The 21,106-nt window shown below is 39.7% G+C and overlaps 1 protein-coding gene across 2 annotated transcripts in view; it reads left to right on the plus strand.

The window, feature by feature from the left end:
• The window catches only part of LOC127662999 (neuroligin-3-like), a 214,344-nt gene that overhangs the window by 53,187 nt on the left and 140,051 nt on the right, over positions 1-21,106 (plus strand). The window contains exon 4 of one of the 2 annotated variants that reach the window (XM_052154373.1): positions 17,211-17,270. The exons of the other annotated variant lie outside the window; for it this stretch is intronic. Within the exon in view, the coding sequence (XP_052010333.1) occupies positions 17,211-17,270 (60 nt within the window). The remainder of the gene's footprint in view (positions 1-17,210; positions 17,271-21,106) is intronic. 2 annotated transcript variants of the gene reach the window in all.

Below are 21,106 nucleotides of genomic sequence, written 5' to 3' on the forward strand. Positions count from 1 at the left end.
TGTGTCTTATCCAGCAACGGAGAATTCTCAGACAGCGTAATTCCAGTTTCCTCATGAAAGATGTCCTCCATGAGTTTTGTGACCTGATCCAGCGAATCACTCTCAAATTCTGTTGGCGACTACATCCTTCGAGGTCCTCCTCTAGCCGAGAGCACATACATTCCAAGGTTTGGACTCTGCTGTCTACATCTTATAGCGAAGCTTCAACTGTTTGTATATAAGTAATTTAAATGTTTCTACGGTTGTCTTTAAGTCATCAATTGAAGCCTGCATTTCTTCTTTGAACTTTTCAATTAAGTCAACAACATTTAGCGAGGTCGTCGCGGTCCTTGAGTCTATTTCTGCTAAATCCTGTGCATGAGTGCGCCGGTTCGTGTGCCTTGACATGCCTTATAAACTACTTTCGAAGAATGTTAACTATGAAAAAGTAGTTTTGTGTTGTATTTATGAAATAAATGTAGGATCTGGTGAGGAATGTAGCCAATCACTATCCATGCTCCACAGCGCCTCAAGGGTTCTATTTAATCAGTACATTACAAACTTTGATTTGAAGCCAAAGAGTATTCGGAAATCAGACAAAAAGAAAAAAGTACAAGACTGTGTACTCAACTGCTTTGCTGAGCGAATGAACTACAATCCCCTAAAGAACCGCGAATGACGCAGTCACATTAAAAACAATGGAAAAGTATAAAACTATTGATTCAAAGTTGAATGGCATTTTTTTCTTCCGGAACCAGATTGTTGAACTAAATTTCATATCTTAGTATAAAACTTTTAGGTGAAATCAACCTACAAATGGCTCACTTACAGTAAAGTCATCTGCGTATAAAGCTAGGATATGAGCAGGTTTTTTAACATTGAAAAAAGCCAACTAAATTTAACTCGCAATCTCAACAATAATGACATTGTTGCCAACATTAGATTACATCAGTATGTTCCCTGGAAAGCATCTAGAATCATTGATACACTGGGAATACAGATGCAGCATGAAACAACATTCTCCTGTGAACTTATGAGAGATGTAAATAACAGCTAAGCATCAAAACCAATCACTTTACACAGCAGCAGCTTCTTCTGAAATGTTTACAACAGCAATCAGGGAAATTAAAGTAGTTTGGAATAAATTCGCAGCGAGTTTGTGCTGTCGGTTAAACGATCTATGTAGTGTGTGTGATTCTTAGGGGAACAAACCTCCCTAGAGGAGCTGACTGTATATGAGCTGTATATGGGTCAGGAACAAAATAATCTAGTTTCCCTCATTTATTTTGTTTTCTAGTAGTCTAATGTAGTTACATTTGCTGATTGTACATTTTTATGGCTGCTTACATAGCTTAAAAGTCTAGAATTTTTATTTTAAAGGAATAGTTCACACCAAAGTAATTCTGTCATAATTTACTCATGTTGTTTCAAACCCATTTGATGTTATTGATTTAGCAGATATTTTAAACAAAGTTACAAATGAGTAGCAAATAATCCAAACGAGAACACAAGACAAGTAGAGCTACCATAACACATTTCCATAAGTTCTGTAGCACAATGACAATTTTAATTCACCATCTCTGTCAAGATCCAAAAAGAGAAAAAATACAATAAATTAAAGCTATATTTACTTATATACTTCTGAAGCCATACGGTAGTTTTGTAAGAGGAATCACCTGAAATATAAGTTGTTATTCACTGATAATCTTTCCGTTCCCTGAATTTAGCATCTAGCCCATTTTCATGTTTAGGATTGATTACAACACCCAATGTCATTTTGACGTCAATCATATCAACGTGACATTTTGGAATCTGGATGTAGGTTACAGGCTAAACTTCAGTGCAATAAAGAATATCAGCAAATAGCTAATTCAAATTTTGGTTTGTTTTACTACACAAAGCAATTTTATAGTATTTTAAGGCATGGAATATAGCATATGAGATATTTTCGGAGCTTGACAGTCAAGCTATTGTGTTCCCCAGAAATAAATAACAGCAATTAGTTTTGTAATGCCATGAGGGTGAGTAAACTTGGCAAGCTTTCAAACCCTTCAAAAACAGGAAGAACTTTCAAAATAAAAGTCACACAAAATTAAGAGCTTATTTAACTGGATGCGTGAAATTGAAGACATTACGGCATTATTAAAAATATCACTATTGTATAAAAGTATAACATGAACTATTATGTTAATTCCATCAAATTCGCATAACATCAAATCATCAGTAAGGGTTGCCAGGCAACTGTACGCTTGTGCTCTGAATGCCTGTTGATGGTCTCTCCACACTCACTGGAGCTGTTTCAATCCAATTTGCCCCAGAGATTTACAAAAGAAAATTTGATCAAGACATTATGTTATGAGGAAAAGCCTGCAAATGTGACGGATTCATAAAGAATAGAGGTACACTCAGTCTGGAAAGGCACACGGACCAGTGATGATAGATGTTATGTTGAGTGAAAGCATTAAAGTTCATGTGATCGTGCCCCTGAAGGACACCAGCGTGTAAAAGAGCGATTCACAACGTTACCTGGAGGCTGTTTTGGCACAGCAATTGTTGGAGGATGCAAAAGCACAACAGTAAATAACCAAATTATAATTCTCCTTTCTCTTTGATATCTTGATTCAGAATTTCACAAAATGAATCATGAAACTGCTTTTTCACTGCAGTTGTTTTGCTTTCCCATGTCAAGTTCAAAGGGTATTTTGCGGCCTAATTTGATCTTGAGAGCTTGTCCTGTCCAGTTCCTTTTCTACACTAGAAGTCGGCATGTTTTTTCAGAGACTTCCAGTACCCTCGTATCTGTACATTATGCCGACTCACTGACAAGCGCCATCGCCTATCAGACATTTTTGCATCGGGTCAAGCATGTTTACCTTCCCTTGTGGTTTGACTGGAAGCGTGTTGCATCAGCAGCATAGGATACACCAATTTGGATCCTGCGTTAAAGCCAGGACGCATAGATGAGCGTTTATTCTGAGGTTGCGTTTTAAAATATCTCTCTTTACAACTCGCTTTTGGCGCCCCCCCATGGACATTTCACCCAAAAAATGGAACTCACACGTGCCCAAATGCTCAACAGAACTTACTGCTTTGGCCACTGTGGGCAGTGTTGAGAATTTCTGTAAGCAAAGACCGATTTTAGCTAATGAATAGTCAACCTACTGTTTCCGATTTCACTGTGAGATCAGTCTGTTGTTGTTTTCTTCTGCACATTATACTTACAATATGATTTACTTAAAACATGTAATCTTTAAAAAACTAATTGCGGCAGGATTTTGTCTATTGGAAATCGATTGGATCATGAAAAGTAGTCTCTGTATGACATGGTTGTGGGAGGGAATTAAAAACAAGAGAACTTCATGATGGTAAGTAAATAATGACAGAATTTTCATTTTTGAGTAAACTATCCCTTTAATAAAGTAAATAGGGTTTTGATATTACATTGATTTTAAGGATCAGATTAAACATGGCCTTAAAGATATTTTCTATATCTGAAGGCTGATTTTATAACCCATGTCTTTGAGCCTCGCAGGAGGCTAATGAATTCTGTAGACTAAACACGACATCAGCGATGAATCTGTTTATGTATTCAGTTGAAGTTCACACTTAGATAGATCATGCCGTTAATAGAACGTTTAATGCCTCAAGGGTGTTTTTAAGATTGCATTAAAACTATCTCACAAATACAGGGTCAAAGTGTTTATTTGCTTCTTTTACAGTAATAGATGTTAGCTGCGCATTTAGTATGAAACATGCACAGTATGGAAATCTCTCAGGGAGCCATTCATGTCATGTTTTAAATGGCCGCTGGCAAGCACAAATTCATGCTATAATTTAGGCTTTATTGCCCTTTAATTGTTTGAAAGAAGGGAATTGTGGGATCAAAAAAAGAGATTTTATGGACAAAGCATTCAGAGTGTAGAGTGTGAAATAACATAATATAAATATATATATATATATATATATATATATATATATATATATATATATATATATATATATATATATATATATTATTTACATTTTATTTTTCCACAAGAAAGACAAATTGGACAAGACATCATACTCCATCAATCTGCCAACATGATGCTAACTGCTAAATGTTGGAATCTGCTTCGACTGAGCGAAGACAGACAATAAAATAGTATGGAAATCGGTTTGGATAGTTCAACTTTTCGGAGGTTTGAAGTGTGTGCAATTGGAGCCTCGGGCAAGAGAAGTTTGATTGGCAAACTGCAATGACGTAATTGGAGAAAGGGTGGGAGGAAGTTAAGGAAGAAAAGACACAAGAGAAGCGGATGTCCCCTCTTTTTTAACTGTGTGGTAGAGCATTGACCTGGCGTGAGTGGAGTCTTTGCCAGTGGCGCTTCCTTCATTCATAGCGACTTGAAATGCAAGGCACAGCTTATCCAGGAAGTTTTCATTCGGGTCCCACACTGCCCACTGGCCCAGTATATATCTGCCTGTTCATCACGCATAGTCTTTCAAATGCTTATATAAAAGGATGGTTATTCTTCCAAGGTCAGGCCAGGTCATATTATTGCTTCAAGGAACGGTTACCCAAACATTATTATTGTGTTATTATGTACAATCTTGTTCTAAAAATGCACTGAAAAACTGTTTTGTTTGTTTTTTTTCTGCTTGTTCAGTTTACTTAATTAAAATGAATTAAAATTACAGCAACACAATTCCAGAACATTTTGTCACAATTTAATTTTATTATATACATTTTTAAAATTGAAGTTTACTTAATGCATTTGAATTGGGACTACATAATTATTATTATTATTATTATTATTATTATTATGTTGTACCATTAATAAACTGGGCAGGGGTTTTCATTTCCCATTGACTGGATAGGGAGAACAAAAATTTAAATTAAGTGTTATTTTATGCATTTTTTGAGCAAGATGAGAATATGAGGAGATTGGTTAATGTTTAATGTTCTGTTATATTGGTATTTTAAAAGACAGTCTGTTATGCTGGAGTTCTGGGGGTTACCATTATGATGAAGAACGGCACATGTGTTTAGGTTAAGGATGGACTTTCAATTACAAGTGAAACTTGATTTGAGTGCTGCTTAGCTCTATAAGCAATTGCAATTAAATTTAAAGTGCAACAGTTTCACTATCCTTACACATGCTCTCCTGGCATATACTAATGATTACTAAAATTAATTAAGTTAGATCAAAATAAGGAAATTAATTGAACAAAACCTTAGTAAATTGAGTTTGACTAACCTAATGAAGTTGAGTTAAAACTAATATAGTACATTAATTTGCCCTAATCCAACACATTTATATTGGCTCAATGAAACTGGCTAAATCTGAATAAAATACTTTTAAATTGCTTGTAAAAACGTTCTCAAATTCAATTAAGTAAGAGCAATGCTATTTTTTTCCATGGAATGCCAGTTTTGTTTTAAAGAATATTCACGCAGCTCTTTCCATTAAACAACAGTTTGTTGTGATCAAAGTAGGGTTGCGCGGTTACTGATGAAATATCGCGATACCAAAACAATTGAACCGGTGCGATATCATCTTGTTGTTAATTTCGGTACCATATTAAAGTATGCTGCCTTTAGCAAAATGTAATGTAATGTGAGAGTTTTGAGATAAATTCAAGGACTATTTGAAAATAATAATAAAAAAAAGTCTCGATATGGCCAAGTGTTATCATTAAACAGCAGAAGGATGTAATTTAATTAAATTATATACAGTCACATGCACTGCACACCACAGAATGAAAGAGGCGCCTCTCTGCTCTGTCATCTCCTTCACACAAACAGGCATGCGTGTGCGGCGCACACACACACACATACACACATGCAACGCACACCACTACTACTGCTTGATTTTCATGCAGTGTGTCCAATAGTATCCATCTGCAGATCAGAGATGCCGCAGAGCAGTGTATTTAGTATATAAATAGCTGTGAACTCTTAAATGACCTTTTTCACCAGAGATTTCAGCCACGAGTTGCGGGAAGTTTAATATAACAAACCCTTCAAAAACAGGAAGAACTTCAAATGGCTTTCAAAATAAAAGTCACGCTGAAATGAAAGCTTTATTTAACTGGATGCGTGAAATTGAAGCAACAGAAGAATATTACTACTGTATAAAAGTGTAATATTCAAAGTAGTAGCAATAATACTCATAACAATTTTAGCATATTTTTACATATTTTAGCATAAGTTATTATTTATAAATTATTATATTTTCATTTGATCAAAGCTGTACAGTGTTATGAATGGAGGCAGCGAAGCAGACGAGGAGATGCGGATCCAAAAGCAGTTTAAACTTTATTAGAAAAATAAACAAGGTGGGTACACAAAACACGGGAACAAAGGAAAAACCCTCAATGGGGAAATAAAACATAAAACTTGAAAACACGGGCAGGGAACACATACCTGGCTAACAACAACATTCAACGAACGACAAGGGGTGAACAAAAAGCAGGGCTTAAATACACAGTGAGTGATGACTGAATGAGATACAGGTGAAAACAATGAACAAAATGGCAGTGAAGATGGCAGGTGGATTCTGGGAAGTGTAGTTCTAAACAAGGACAAGTGAACACGAAGGCTAACCAAAAGACAAAAGTGAAAACTAAGGAATGCAAAGGTGGCAGACAAAGGGCAACAGTGAAACAAGACAAGGAATTCCTAACATAGCCCCCCCCCCCTCAAGGATCGGATTCCAGACGATCAACATAAAACAAAAAATGTCCATTGACTGGGGGGCTTGTGGTGGGCAGACAGACCAAGGGGGCAACGACGGGCAGACAGGCAGTCCAGGGGGCAACGACGGGTAGACATGAAGTCCAAGGGGGCACAAAGGGCAGGCAGGAAGTCCAAGGGGGCACAAAGGGCAGGCAGGAAGTCCAAGGGGGCACAGATGGCAGGCAGGAAGTTTAAGGGGGCACAAAGGGCAAGGACAGGTTCAGGTGGTCTGGGAGCTGGCCACTGGGCAAGGACAGGTTTGGGGAACCTGGGAGGAGGCCACTGGACAGGGACTGGGTCAGGAGGCCTGGGAGGAGGCCACAGGACAGGGACTGGGTCTGGGGGCCTGGGAGGAGGCCACAGGACAGGAACAGGGTCAGGAGGCCTGGGAGGAGGCCACAGGACAGGGACTGGGTCAGGGGGCCTGGGAAGAGGCCACAGGACGGGAACAGGGTCAGGAGGCCTGGGAGGAGGCCACAGGACAGGGACTGGGTCAGGAGGCCTGGGAGGAGGCCACAGGACAGGGACTGGGTCAGGAGGCCTGGGAGGAGGCCACAGGACGGGAACAGGGTCAGGAGGCCTGGGAGGAGGCCACAGGACAGGCACTGGGTCAGGAGGCCTGGGAGGAGGCCACAGGACAGGGACCGGGTCAGGAGGCCTGGGGGAAGGCCACAGGACGGGAACAGGGTCGGGAGGAGGCCACAAAGGCGGTGACCTGGAAGGCTCTGGCGGTGAAGCCGTAGGAGGCTCGGGAGGCGGAGCGTAGGAGGCTCGGGAGGCGGAGCCGAGGGAGGCTCAGCTGAGGGAGGCTCTGGAGGCGGAGCTGAGGGAGGCTCTGGAGGCTCAGAGGCCTCAGGGGGCGGAGCCGTGGGAGGCTCAGGAGGCAGAGCCGAGGGAGGAGGAACCATGGAAAGCTTGGGAGGCTCAGGGAGCGGAGCCGCAGGAGGCTCGGGAGGCGGAGCCGTAGGAGGCTCGGGAGGCGGAGCCGTAGGAGGCTCGGGAGGCTCAGCTGAGGGAGGCTCTGGAGGCGGAGCTGAGGGAGGCTCAGAGGCCTCAGGGGGCGGAGCCGTGGGAGGCTCAGGAGGCAGAGCCGAGGGAGGAGGAACCATGGAAAGCTCGGGAGGCTCAGGGGGCAGAGCCGTGGGAGGCTCAGGAGGCAGAGCAGAGGGAGGCTCGAGAGGCGGAGCCCTGGGAATCTCGGGAGGAGGAGCCCTGGCAGACTCGAGAGACTTGAGAGATGGAGCCCTGGGAGGCGGAGCCCTAGTAGGCTTGGGTGGAGGACCCCTGGGTGGCTCGGGAGACTTGAGAGGCGGAGCCCTGGAAGGCTCGAGAGGCTTGAGAGGCGGAGCCCTGGGAGGCTCGAGAGGCTTGAGAGGCGGAGCACTGGGAGGTTCGAGAGGAGCCCTGGGAGGCTCGGGAGACTTGAGAGGCGGAGCCCTGGGAGGCTCGAGAGGCTTGAGAGGCGGAGCCCTGGGAGGCTCGAGAGGCTTGAGAGGCGGAGCCCTGGGAGGCTCGGGAGGCGGAGCTCTGGGAAGCTCGGGAGGCGGAGCTCTGGGAAGCTCGGGAGGCTCGGAAGGCGGAGCTCTGGAAAGCTCGGGAGGCGGAGCTCTGGAAAGCTCGGGAGGCGGAGCTCTGGAAAGCTCGGGAGGCGGAGCTCTGGAAAGCTCAGGAGGCTCAGAAGGCGGAGCTCTGGAAAGCTCAGGAAGCTCAGAAGGCGGAGCTCTGGAAAGCTCGGGAGGTGGAGCTATGGAAAGCTCGGGAGGCGGAGCTCTGGAAAGCTCGGGAGGCTCGGAAGGCGGAGCTCTGGAAAGCTCGGGAGGCGGAGCTCTGAAAAGCTCGGGAGGCTCGAGGGGCGCAGGATCTAGGACGGGCATGACCATTGGCGCTGGCTTTTGGTCAGTCCAGGCTATTGGCATTAGCCCGGGAACGGTCGAGGCTACAGGCGCTGGCTCAGGGACGGTCGAGGCTACAGCTGCTGGCTCAGGGACGGTCGAGGCTACAGCCGCTGGCTCAGGGACGGTCGAGGCTACAGCCGCTGGCTCAGGGACGGTCGAGGCTACAGCCGCTGGCTCAAGGACAACCAAGGCGACAGGTACTGGCTCACTGACCTCTGAGGCGACAGGTACTGGCTCACTGACCTCTGAGGCGACAGGCTCTGGCTGGGTGACTGTGGTATGCGCTGGCTTGGGTTCGCTGACCGTGGCTGACGAGGGCTCTGGCTCGCAGACCGGGGCAGGCGAGGGTTCTGGCTCGCTGACCGTAGCTGACGAGGGCTCTGGCTCGCAGACCGGGGCAGGCGAGGGCTCTGGCTCGCTGACCGTAGCTGACGAGGGCTCTGGCTCGCAGACCGGGGCAGGCGGAGACTGGGGAGCAGAAGCCTTTCCTCTTCTCCTCCTCCGCCGGGCGGACGAAGCTGGCAACGCTGGCTCGTTGGCCGTGGTAGGCGTGAAGGGACGAACCACGGGCGAAGGGAGAGTTACCACTGTGGGAGGAGTGGCAGGGTTCTCCTCGATGACGCCCACAGTAAACGGTGAACCGCAGGCCAGCAGAGTCTCCTCCACGAACGCGTGGAGCGTCCAGCCGCGCGTTGCCTGTGGCAACCGCTCCTTGAGCGCACTGTTCAGGCTCGCCCGGAAAAACCCCACCAGGTCGGAGTCAGGGAATTCGGTGGCACTCGCAATCGCGAGGAAATCACGGATGTGGTCCTCCACCGGACGATTTCCCTGACTAAGGCTGAGCAGCTGACAGCTCGCTTTTCGAACTGCTGGATCCATGTTTGGTCGTTCGTTCTGTTATGAATGGGGGCAGCGAAGCAGACGAGGAGATGCGGATCCAAAAGCAGTTTAAACTTTATTAGAAAAATAAACAAGGCGGGTACACAAAACACGGGAACAAAGGAAAAACCCTCAATGGGGAAATAAAACATAAAACTAGAAAACACGGGCAGGGAACACATACCTGGCTAACAACAACATTCAACGAACGACAAGGGGTGAACAAAAAGCAGGGCTTAAATACACAGTGAGTGATGACTGAATGAGATACAGGTGAAAACAATGAACAAAATGGCAGTGAAGATGGCAGGTGGATTCTGGGAAGTGTAGTTCTAAACAAGGACAAGTGAACACGAAGGCTAACCAAAAGACAAAAGTGAAAACTAAGGAATGCAAAGGTGGCAGACAAAGGGCAACAGTGAAACAAGACAAGGAATTCCTAACATACAGTATGTATTTCATTAAACACAATTTTATCATAACATTTACTTAAAACATTTACCATGGAATCCATAACCAATTAAAACAAAACTGCGTAATATTTATCTATAAGACTTTATGCAGTTCTTTTCAATAATTTTATGTATAATTTCATAAAACATCTGAGGTTAGTATCGATAACGAGGTACCAGGGCTGGTCTTGGACATAACATTTTAGTATTGGAGCAACCATAGACCAAAGACACCACAAAAACACAAGGGCTGAGTCAAAATTTAGATTTTCCCATTAACTGAGATCTTCTTTTGAGTGAACCTGATATCGATTCTTAAAATTCCAACATTGATGGTTGTGTTTATTATTATATCTGTTAAAAATATAAATTGAACAGTAACCATTGTTTTTAATTTATATTTTTGTATATTCCCAATGTAAAGGGAACAAGGGAAATGAGGAGGTGCGAACCAGCTTGACAGTATAAATAATATTTAATGACAAACTTAACCCAAAAGACATAAACTCACACACATATGACGGACAGCTGCCCGTAAACGCCCTCTCTCTTTTGCACCACTGTCCGCAGTCGGCCTTTATCCCTTGATTAGCCTGATAAGGGACCGGGTGTGTAGAATCACGACCCGGCCCCGCCCTCTGCCCTGTCACAACCAAGTTAGAAGGTTTCCTGTATAATTTACAGCATTAGCTGAGAGAGATTTTCTTTCATATGTAAGCAAAATGAACATTATAGTTAAAATATACCATAATGGATCACAATCAAATCAAAACGTATTGAAATCGTAATCGAGAGTTTTGAATCGTTATCAAGTCAAATCAGGTCATTTTTATCAATGCGCAGCCATAAAAAAACATAAAAGTAGTCCATACGACTCCTGTAATATATTCCAGGTGTGCATCAAGATTCAAAAGCAGTGTGTCGATGTAACTGACGGTGAGTGTGTATAATGAGACATATCAAATTTAAATTCCCGATGCGAACGCAAGGTTGATGCAAGTTTCGACAGATGGGACACACATCAGTGAATGATGTATTTCAGTGTGTTCCTCATACTAATCTTTTGTATGACTTCAGAAGACATTAAATATAGCGTAAAAGTTGCATGGATGACTTTTGTGTTGCTTTTATGCCCTTGTTGGAGCTTGACAGATGTGGTCCCTATAATGACTTCTATTGTATGGAGATAATTACAATTTTAACTAAAATAACTGCATATGAATTTAGAAAGACAAGTGGGTTAGTAAATAATGACAGAATTCTCACTTTGGGGTAAATTGTTCCTTTAAGAGTCACTTCAAATAAACTGAAGGCATTTCTTCAATAACGTTCTTCAGAAACTGCTGACGATTGAAATAATTCAGTGATTTTATTGTAATCATGGTTGTCAGACCACAGGACCACAGTTCTTTTTTTCATAAGGGCTCTACGCAGTCACTCTCGGTTATTGCTGTAGCACTTAATGGCAAAGACACCTCATAATGCAGTCCTTTATTTATCCAGCACTTAAAACTAAATAAAAACAAAAGGCCGGAGATATAAAAGTCTTCTAGGCTACAAAGGCCTGATGTCAATTTTTGGCTGTCCTTCTTTCTACAATTATAGTCTCCACATGAAGTCAAAATTTACCTGATTTACCTTTTGTATACAGGTTCTTGGTCTCATTGTGCATGATTCGTCAGTGTATGTTATTCCAAAGCAAAAAAAAAATTGTCGACATAATCTTTTAAATCAAAATTAGGGATGTGCCGATCCGATACCTGGATCGGTATCGGCTCCGATACTGAAGCTTTTATACGGATCGGGTATCGGTAAGACAAGCCCAATCCAAATCCGATACTGTGTGTTAGTCATGTTCATTACTGTCAAGCTCAAAAAATGACATAAAAAAACATAATTAAAGTAGTTTGTATGACTTGTGCATTTTATTTAAAGCCACTTAAAGATGTGCAATAGCTCTGTAAATCACAAAAGGCTGTGTTTAATAAGTAAATATATAAAATGCACGAGCAGCTCCAGGGCATCATTGAATGCCGCTGCTCTGTTTACACACACTCGCGGCTATTTTTAGCCTTCACGCTTCAATATTTGAGCGCTACTCACGAACAACATCTCAAATGTAGATGCTCAATAGTTCGGTTCACTTATAATATGCATCTAGAACGGCACTGGAGGAGCATTTTACTAGAATTTAAATAAGAAGCAAATTAAACTACTGTGAACTTGCCTACAAACGGACACATACAGGACTTCCTGTAGAGTTCAGAATGTCAAAATAAAAGCGTGAGGGTTTAAAAGTTAAAGGTGCATGATTGAGATAGATTGAGATAATAAAGTGTTTCTTAATAAACTATACATTTATATTGAAATAATGTGTAGTTAGTGGTTTTTGTTTCTTTACATATTAAAGAGTACCCCCAATTATATCCACACAATAATGTAAAGATATTCTAAACTGATTATGCAAAAAACAACACTGGTATCGGATCGGCCCATACTGAGATTTCCGATATCGGAATCAGAAGAGAAAAAGTGGTATCGGTGCATCCCTAATAAAAAAAAAATAGCTTGCTCTGCCAATAAATGGTTATTTCTTTCCAGCTGACATCCCCTATGTTGCACATATTGGGAGAATGATGTTAACCAATAGCCAAATAGCTATTTATTTATTTATTTATTATAAAATTTGGCTACTATTGTAATACAGCCTTTTTTTTAAGTAATGCCAAAAGTTAACGCAGCAATTTAATGCTGTTAATATAATAAAGGTTACAGCAATAATAGCACAAAGTGATATTATATATATATATCCTGGTACACTCAGAAATACATTATGGAAGTAAAATGGGTTGCAAATGACTAACCTTACTTTGCCATCCTATGAGTCAGTACATCACATTTAAATTTGTTTCTAGAAGCAGCTAAAATATAAAATAGTACTTTTAAAAGAATGAATGAGAATGTGAAGCAGAGAAGGCAAGGAATGCCACTGGCAGATTTGAGACCGACAGTAAAGTGAATACCATCTTGGATTGTTAGGATAAGTCATTGTCAATAAGTCCCTCACCACATCGTGACCTTTCCGATATGTAAATCAGGGCTCAATCCATTGTCACTTTGACCCTCTTCTCCTGCTCATTAAAAAGGGGTGCACTTTACATTCAGTGAGCTCTTTACACTGACACATAGGTCACACCGGATGCATTAAGCTCTCTGTAAAAACAAGAGTGCATGGAGACAGTGTACCAGATGGGCTGCAACTCTCTGATCTTAATATCAAGATAATATAAAGTGCTATAGTGATGAATTGTTGGGAATCCAGAATTGGTCACTAACAAAGAAATATATGCCAGGTTCGAAACAAGTTAAGCTCAATCGGCAGCATTTGTGGCATAATGGTGATTACCACAAAAATAAATTTTGATGTGTCCCTCCTTTTCTTGAAAAAAGGAGAAATCGAGGTTAGAATGAGGCACTTTTTCCTGAGTTGTCAAGTTGTTTAAACTGTTGTTTTTATGGTCGTTTTAGTGTTTAGGGTTTACAGCATTATGTTGTCATGGTAACAAAGTTGTAAAATTGGATATATAACTTTACACCGAAAAGGTTTTATCACACTACAATCATGTTAAAGGAATAGTTCACCCAAAAATGAAAATTCTCTTATCATGCTATCCGAGATGTGTATGACTTTCGTTCTTCTGCAAAATACAAATTAAGATTTTTAGAAGAATATTTCAGCACTGTAGGTCCATATAATGCAAGTGAATTGTTAACAGAACTTTGAATCTCCAAAAATCACATAAAGCCAGCATGAAAGTAATCCATATGACCCCAGTGGTTAAATCCATGTATTCAGAAGTGATATGATAGGGCTGGGTGAGAAACAGATACATTTTTAAGTAATTTTTTGCTACAAATCTACACCTTTGACCAGATCCGACCAGTAGGTGGCGAAATGCACAAAGAATGTGAATCTCCAAAAGTAGTGATTTCCAAGATGTATTTCTCCTTTGAAGTAGACAGGAGCTGCTCTGGCAAGCTTCTTGTTTAAATAGAAAAAAATAGCTCCTCCTGAGCGCCCCAAAGATGGCCGCCGAGTGAAGTGACTTGCTAAAAACACTTTGGCTTAACTTGGATTGAACCCGGAATATTCATTTAAGAACCAGATCCATTTTGAAAGCAAATACTGAACCAAAATTATCTTCATGTAGGCCACGTCCACATTAAATTTCCTTTTAAAAAGGCATTATTTTCGCTATGTTTACTCCTCTCATTCCTCAAACGAAAATGGGGCGAAAACATTTCGAAAATGTTCTCCATTACAGCATACTTCAGAAAACTATGACGTCAGGAAAGTGTGGATTTGGCCAAAGTTGGTTTTGTTGATAGTTCTTGATCATCAGTATTCAATTCAAATGAATCACTGTACTATAATACTCTGGCAGTGTTTCCTTCACTACTATTTAACAGCATCGCAGCACAACACACAGCAATATAAACTACGTTTCAGCTAAGCTAAACGCAATGCAAATTCAAAAACGATAAAAGCCAAAAAAATGTATTGAATCATTATAAAGACTCTTAAATTCATGTTAACCGTTTGAATCGCTCTAACGAATCATTCACCCACTGAATCGGTCAGAGTTGTTCTTGACCTACTCACCGAACCGCAAGCCTTTACTTTTCTAAGGAGTGTCGTAAATGAATGTTAGCTTCCTCAAAACGATTAAAAGGCTTGCTAATGGAATCGTTAATCAGCCGGAATCAGAACCTGAAGCAGAATCATTATTAAATCTTTCACGATTCCCATTCCTTGTGCTGATTCTGAATAACAGGAAATTAAGTAAATGTATCATTTGACTTTGTAAAATATGCAAACCCTTTGTATAAGAAATGACATCAAATACTGCCATCATCCATTGGTTGATTTTATCATTGGTTGATGATACTGTAAGTCCAGGGTATTTCTAAATGTTATATTCGTTGGCATTTGAAAAGTTTGAACTGTGAATAACCTAATTTAAAGATAATAATGTGCATGGCAACCGTAACATGACAGCACTCAATCCAGATACACTTTAAAGGGCATTTGAAGTGACAGAGATTTCTCGCCCCAGGTATAACAGCTGCCACCTCTAATGCTTTAACATTAGACACATAGTAGACTACAATATAAAACATCTTCCAGTGTACTTAAAAGTCCTAAAATCATTTTTGACATAAATGTTGTCTTATATGACCAACAAAAGATGTTGGCAAAGTCATGAACACCATAAGCAGTTTATTATTATTATTATTATTATTATTATTATTATTATTATTATTATTATTATTCTGTAACTGCTGACCCAACTCTTTCTGTACAAACACAGCTGATGACATTGGTGATGTGGTTGGATAAAGTGCTGGCAATAACTAATGGATTCAATTGAAATAAACGCTAAAGTTGAAATTAATGCACTTTGAAATGCAGAGGCAAATCTATATTCTTAAAAAATGCTTAACAAGAAAGCCTGATGATGAAGTATTCTCACTGCAAATTGTTGCTTGTCATGTTAATGCATTTTATTTATTTATATTGGGGTGTACTCTTGACACTTTAAACAGTTTGTGATTTATTTGAAATAAATGAACTGCGCTCAATGTACTGTATATTGATTTGTTATATAAAATAAAGACTGTAATTATGATTTGTAATATTATGAACAGACTTAATGAGAGGGCGGAAGACAATTTGTAATTAATTTCACTACTGTTCAATAATGTACTCAAAATCACCCATTTAACCAAATATCAACCAAAATGTTAACCTCTTATTAGGTTTTGTTCTGTTTGAAGCGCATTATGTACTTGATTCTGTATCAATGAACAATCAGTTTTTACATTAAAGTGGTTTATGTTATTGGCCAGTTACATGTAAGTTAATTAAAGGGATAGATCACCCTTAAACGAATATTCTGTCATCGTTTACTTGACCTCATGTTGGTCCAAACCACTATTTTGAACACAAAAGGAGATGTTAGGCCAGATGTTTTGGACTGGCAGACTCAGTCACCATTTAGTTTCATAGCATCCTTTTTTTCTTCATCCAACCCCAAAGTGGTGACAGTATGAAAAATGCTAATAAAAACAAAAAGGAGTGATTTGTATATTATATTCACACTTTGCTATATTGAAAGCACTACAAATAGACATTATATGATGTTTTACCTTGTGAATTTCATTGTGTTTTTATGTACAGTAATTTAAAATCAGATGATTGCACATGCTTATTAAGGCGATGTGAAACAGGAGATGTTAAACAGGTGAGGCAATTGTGTCATAGTTTATAAGGAGCCTCCAAAAATAGCCAAGTCCTTCAAGAGCAAAGATCATTCGAGACTTGTAAATTTGCCAACAGATGCTTCAGCTAATAATCCAGCACTTTGAGAACAATGTTCCCCAAAGACAAATTGGAAGTATGTTGGGCATTTCATCCTCTAAAGTGCTCTTGAACATGGGTTTGGGATTACTTCAGTAAACCTTTATCAGTCAACACCATTCGCCGCTGCATCCACAGATCCTAGTTAGGACTTTATTATGCAAAGCAGAAGCCATACATCAACACTGTCCAGAGGTGCTGCCAACTTCTCTGGGCTCGGTCTCATATTAGATAGAAAGTAGAAAAGTGGAATCGTGTTTTTTGGTCTGAAGAGTCCACATTTCAAATAGTTTTTGAAAAACACAACTGTTGTGTTCTCTGAGCCAAAGAGGAAAAGGATCATCCAAGCTGTAATCGGTGTCAGGTCCAAAAGCCAGTGTCTGTATGGGCCAGGGGTGTGTCAGTGCCCATGGCATGGGTAACTCGTACATCTGTGAGGGCACCATTAATGCAGACAGATATGCAAAATTTTTAGAGCAACATATACTGCCATCCAGCACCGTCTTTTTCAGGGATGTCCTGGAATTTTCAGCTTTTTCACTCCTTTTTGTTTTTATTAGCAATTTTCATACTGTCCCAACTTTTTCAGAATTGTGGTTATACAATGAAAGTGACTGGTTATATAAATGGTCAAAGTGAATGTGAGTGCACATCCTGTTTAACAAGTCGTGTGGATTGTGAACAATATGTGTGTGAGTGAACGATGACAGAATTGTCATTCGTGGGTGAGCAATTTCTTTACATCTGTTTAATGATAATCAGTTGTCTTTGAAATGGATTAATTTTTTCATCTCTTGTCTTGGTGATCAAACTATTTTGAATTTTCCTGTGCTTCTCTGTATTTTCCCTTGCTTTACTAACAGGAACCCATTCCAAAAAACAGGGCGAGGATTTATCAGATAACGACGGTGATGAAGATGAAGGTATTTTCTTTGGTGATGAAAGACAGTTGCATGTCTTGGATTTTTTCTGTCTCCAGTGTCTGTTTTTCTATACTTTATTTATTTTGAATGCAGCCCCCTGTGCATCATTTTATTCTAATGCTCCAAAGACACATCAAGTCCTTTGTGTGTCTGTGGAGAATGATTGTGTTGAATACTTAGCATGTCACAAAGATAGTTTGAGAGTGAGTGTGATTTGCGTAGGTAGAACTGCAAGCAGTGCAGCTTTTTATTTTATTCTCCTTTTTTTTTATCCGTTGTGTATGTTATACGAGGCTACAGATGCATAGCGGTTTTGAATAGATTAGATTAGTCCGAGAGTTATTAAACTACTCAAAACATAACTGACATTGGATTTTACTCACAACATTGCTTCTTATGAATTTGTTGAAGATGGCTTCTGTTCATAAATAGGAATGACACATAAATGAAGATGTATAGAGCTGAATGCTCTGCTTATTGGTAATTTGTGACACCTATAATTCAAAGTTTTATAAAAGCTGCTGCCAATGCATTTAGTCATGAAATGGCAATAGACTTGAATCTTAAACCAAAATGGTCATTCTTATTATGCAGTCACCTTTGAATTCGTAATATGCTTGTGTTGTTATTAAATGAAGTGTATACCTGACTCGCTGGTCAAGCTCACTTGATTATTTACATAGTAGCAAGAAAATAAGCAGGATGGAAATAAAGAGCTAGCCAATGCTCAGTGAGGGATTGAGTTAGCTGGCTATCTGCTAAATGAATCCGGATAGTTTTAAACATCTTTTGAAGTTTTCATTATGTCATAATGATTTCTGATTCCTTTCTTTTTTTTTTTTTTTTAAAGAGGATGGAGTTATTTTAAAGAGACAAACTAACTAATAGCATAAAACATTGTAGAATTCATCAAATGCATTGAACATATTATTGCATTTTTCCCACCAAAAATGATGTAACTTCCTGGAGGAGAATGTCATTAAGGAACTGCCTTATAATATTTATGATAATGATCTAAATAAGATTATCAGGATGGAAAGTGATATTGAGGATATATACTATATAGGGAAAAACCTCAAATTGATTACTAATTAATAATAATAGTTATTTCTGTATTTTTTTGTTTAAAATTTTGATCAGAAACAAATGAATAATCACCTCAAACATATATATATATATATAAACATATATATAAATCTGCAGATTATAATTTTAGAAGAACAACTGTTGTAAACAATTGCAGCTTCTGCTAAAACCAAAGTTGGAAATATGAAATTATTTATAATTCACAATTATGTTCACTTTGTTCTGATATTATGACAAAAACAACAACTCACTATTATGGTTTCTATTCATAATTTTTTTTTTTTTAAATGCTAGTTAAATATTTTATCCAATAAATTAAGGCCATAAATGAGATTGACATTGTAAGGACCCAGTTGCAATATTGCTTTATGATGTGGCATTTTCAATGTTAAGCTCCAGTATGTTATGCTAGCATGCTAAACTAGCACTGTAAGTACTGAGCTACATAGTAGCACATGAGACAGGCAAGCATGGAGTATAACAGCACAGTTTTATTATAAAAAGGCCAATGGAGTTGTGGTAAGAGGATTAGCAACGGAGGAGGAAAGAACGCGGGAGAGAGAGAATCTGTTGCCAATCAGCAAGAGCATTGTCAATTTCTGATTTATCTTGGGATATTCTGGGCTCAGAGAGTATATCTGGTGAGATTAGAATAGGGAAAGTATCTCTTCCCAGTTCCTGAATAGAAGACTAAACCCAGAACCTAAATCAAGTCCTGTTATTGTTGTTCCTTTATGCTCCTAAACAGACAGTAGATTTGATAGGTAAGGGACGTGTTCAGTTTTGGGGTTGTTCTGCAGATGTGGTGTGTTTGTACTCCCCTGCTGTGCTTTAGCTGGTTAATTACATGTGCTAACTCTCAAAGTATGTCTCAGTTACTCAGTAGTGCCCTATGAAGTGGACTTCCCCGGATATTCTGGCATTTTAAGATTTAGGTGCAAATTTTATTCAGCTTAATTTTCCTCTGGAAAGTGTATGAGTATAAAACACACCAGATACTGGAGGCCTATGTGTCTATTACAATGTCATTATAATGATCATGTATTACAAGTTAAGCTCAGTCAAGAGCATTTGTGCCATAGTTTTGATTACAACAAAAAATGTATTCGACTAAAAAGAAAGAAAATAATCTTGGTTACAGTGAGGCAGATGGAGCCAGTTCATAAATATTAAAATGCGATTTTTACCCACAAATGTATAGCCAAAAGATGGTAACACTATCTGTGTTAACATAATTTTAGTGTGAAAAAAATAAGGGATTTACCAGATTACAGGTAAGACAACATCATCAGGACAACAACATTTTAATTTTGGATATAACTTTACACAGATGTGGTAAGTTAGCAATTTTATCCCACTAAAATCATATTAAGATGTATCATTTTTGGCTATACTTTTGAAACAATTTGTATTTTAATATTCATGGACTGGCCCCATTCACTTCCATTGTAAGTGCCTTACTGCTTTTCCTTTAAATGAACCAGGGATGGGTGGAAATAATTGTTTGCGGTATCAACAGTATGCCACACATGCTGAGATTAACTTGTATTGAACCCGAAACATTCCTTTAAGACATTTACATATTGTAAATGAACCAAATCACATTTATTTTTACACTAAACATTGCAATAGTCATTTATCGCTAAGCTTAGGGGGTTCAGGTTAGACGATTTATACCATTTATATTGATTTAAATATATAATAATATATTTTAGATAAATACACTTGCATGTATTATATACTATGTGCATTTATATTTATGAAAATGTATTAAAAATACTGGTAATTTATAATAAATGTAGTTTTTTGTCATCATACTCAAAACCCCTTATCTGTATGACTTAAGTGTTGAATACATTTCAAGGCCTTAAAAGGCATTCCTAATTAACGAATTTCATCAATTGACATGAACTTCTACAGATATTCCTTCAGACTATGTAAGGAGAATTGTACACTTCATGGAGACCCTGTTAATTGGAACGAAACTTCATTTCCATTTTGGCTAGCCAGTATTTGCCCAGTTTAGGTGCTATGACAAAGCCAGTGCAACAGCTTTGCATTTGTCATGGTTCTGTTGTGCTGTACAATGTTCAAGGTCCTTTGGCTTCAATGGAGACTTGGTATATTACGCTGAAATGGAAACTGAAGCATCTCGCTTTGAAGCGGCTCAGTCAGCGGTATTAACGGCAGTGTTGATCAATACGGAAAGAGCTGTTTTCTTCAATACCGGTGGAGGCAAAGGCCTTGTAATGCTCATGTCTAAGCCGACCACACTAAGGGAGGCAAACTTCCCTCGCAATCCAAAGTGGTTGCATTACCTTTGCAATTGGCTGGTTCAGACAATCCACTTTCAGACTTGTGCAAATGTGGAGGCTCTCCAAGAAAAATCCAGCAGGCTCCAGCAGCCGAGCAGTATGTCCTTCCAGAGGCATTTCAGCTTGGTCTGGAAGCAGTCCCAATGGGACGTGATTTCAGCTCTGGATTGAGATGGAGTCCAACAAGGTGTCCGTGTTCTAGCCCAAGGCATGTTTTTGCATGAGGTGCCAACTGCCCTGCATCAATGGCCTTCTGATTTTTCTTTGTCTCGAAATGGCCCAGGGGTACGACGTCAACAGTGACTGCAATAGGTAACGTGGTTTGCAAAGCAAGCTGGAACTTTCCAATAAAACCAGAATACAAAGCAGGGAAGTGAGTTGGAAGACTTGCCCTAGATTGGGCGATTGTGGTCTGTGAGATTATCCGACTAACAG

Source organism: Xyrauchen texanus, chromosome 23 (genome assembly GCF_025860055.1).
Source record: "Xyrauchen texanus isolate HMW12.3.18 chromosome 23, RBS_HiC_50CHRs, whole genome shotgun sequence".
In the NCBI taxonomy this organism is placed as follows: domain Eukaryota; kingdom Metazoa; phylum Chordata; class Actinopteri; order Cypriniformes; family Catostomidae; genus Xyrauchen; species Xyrauchen texanus.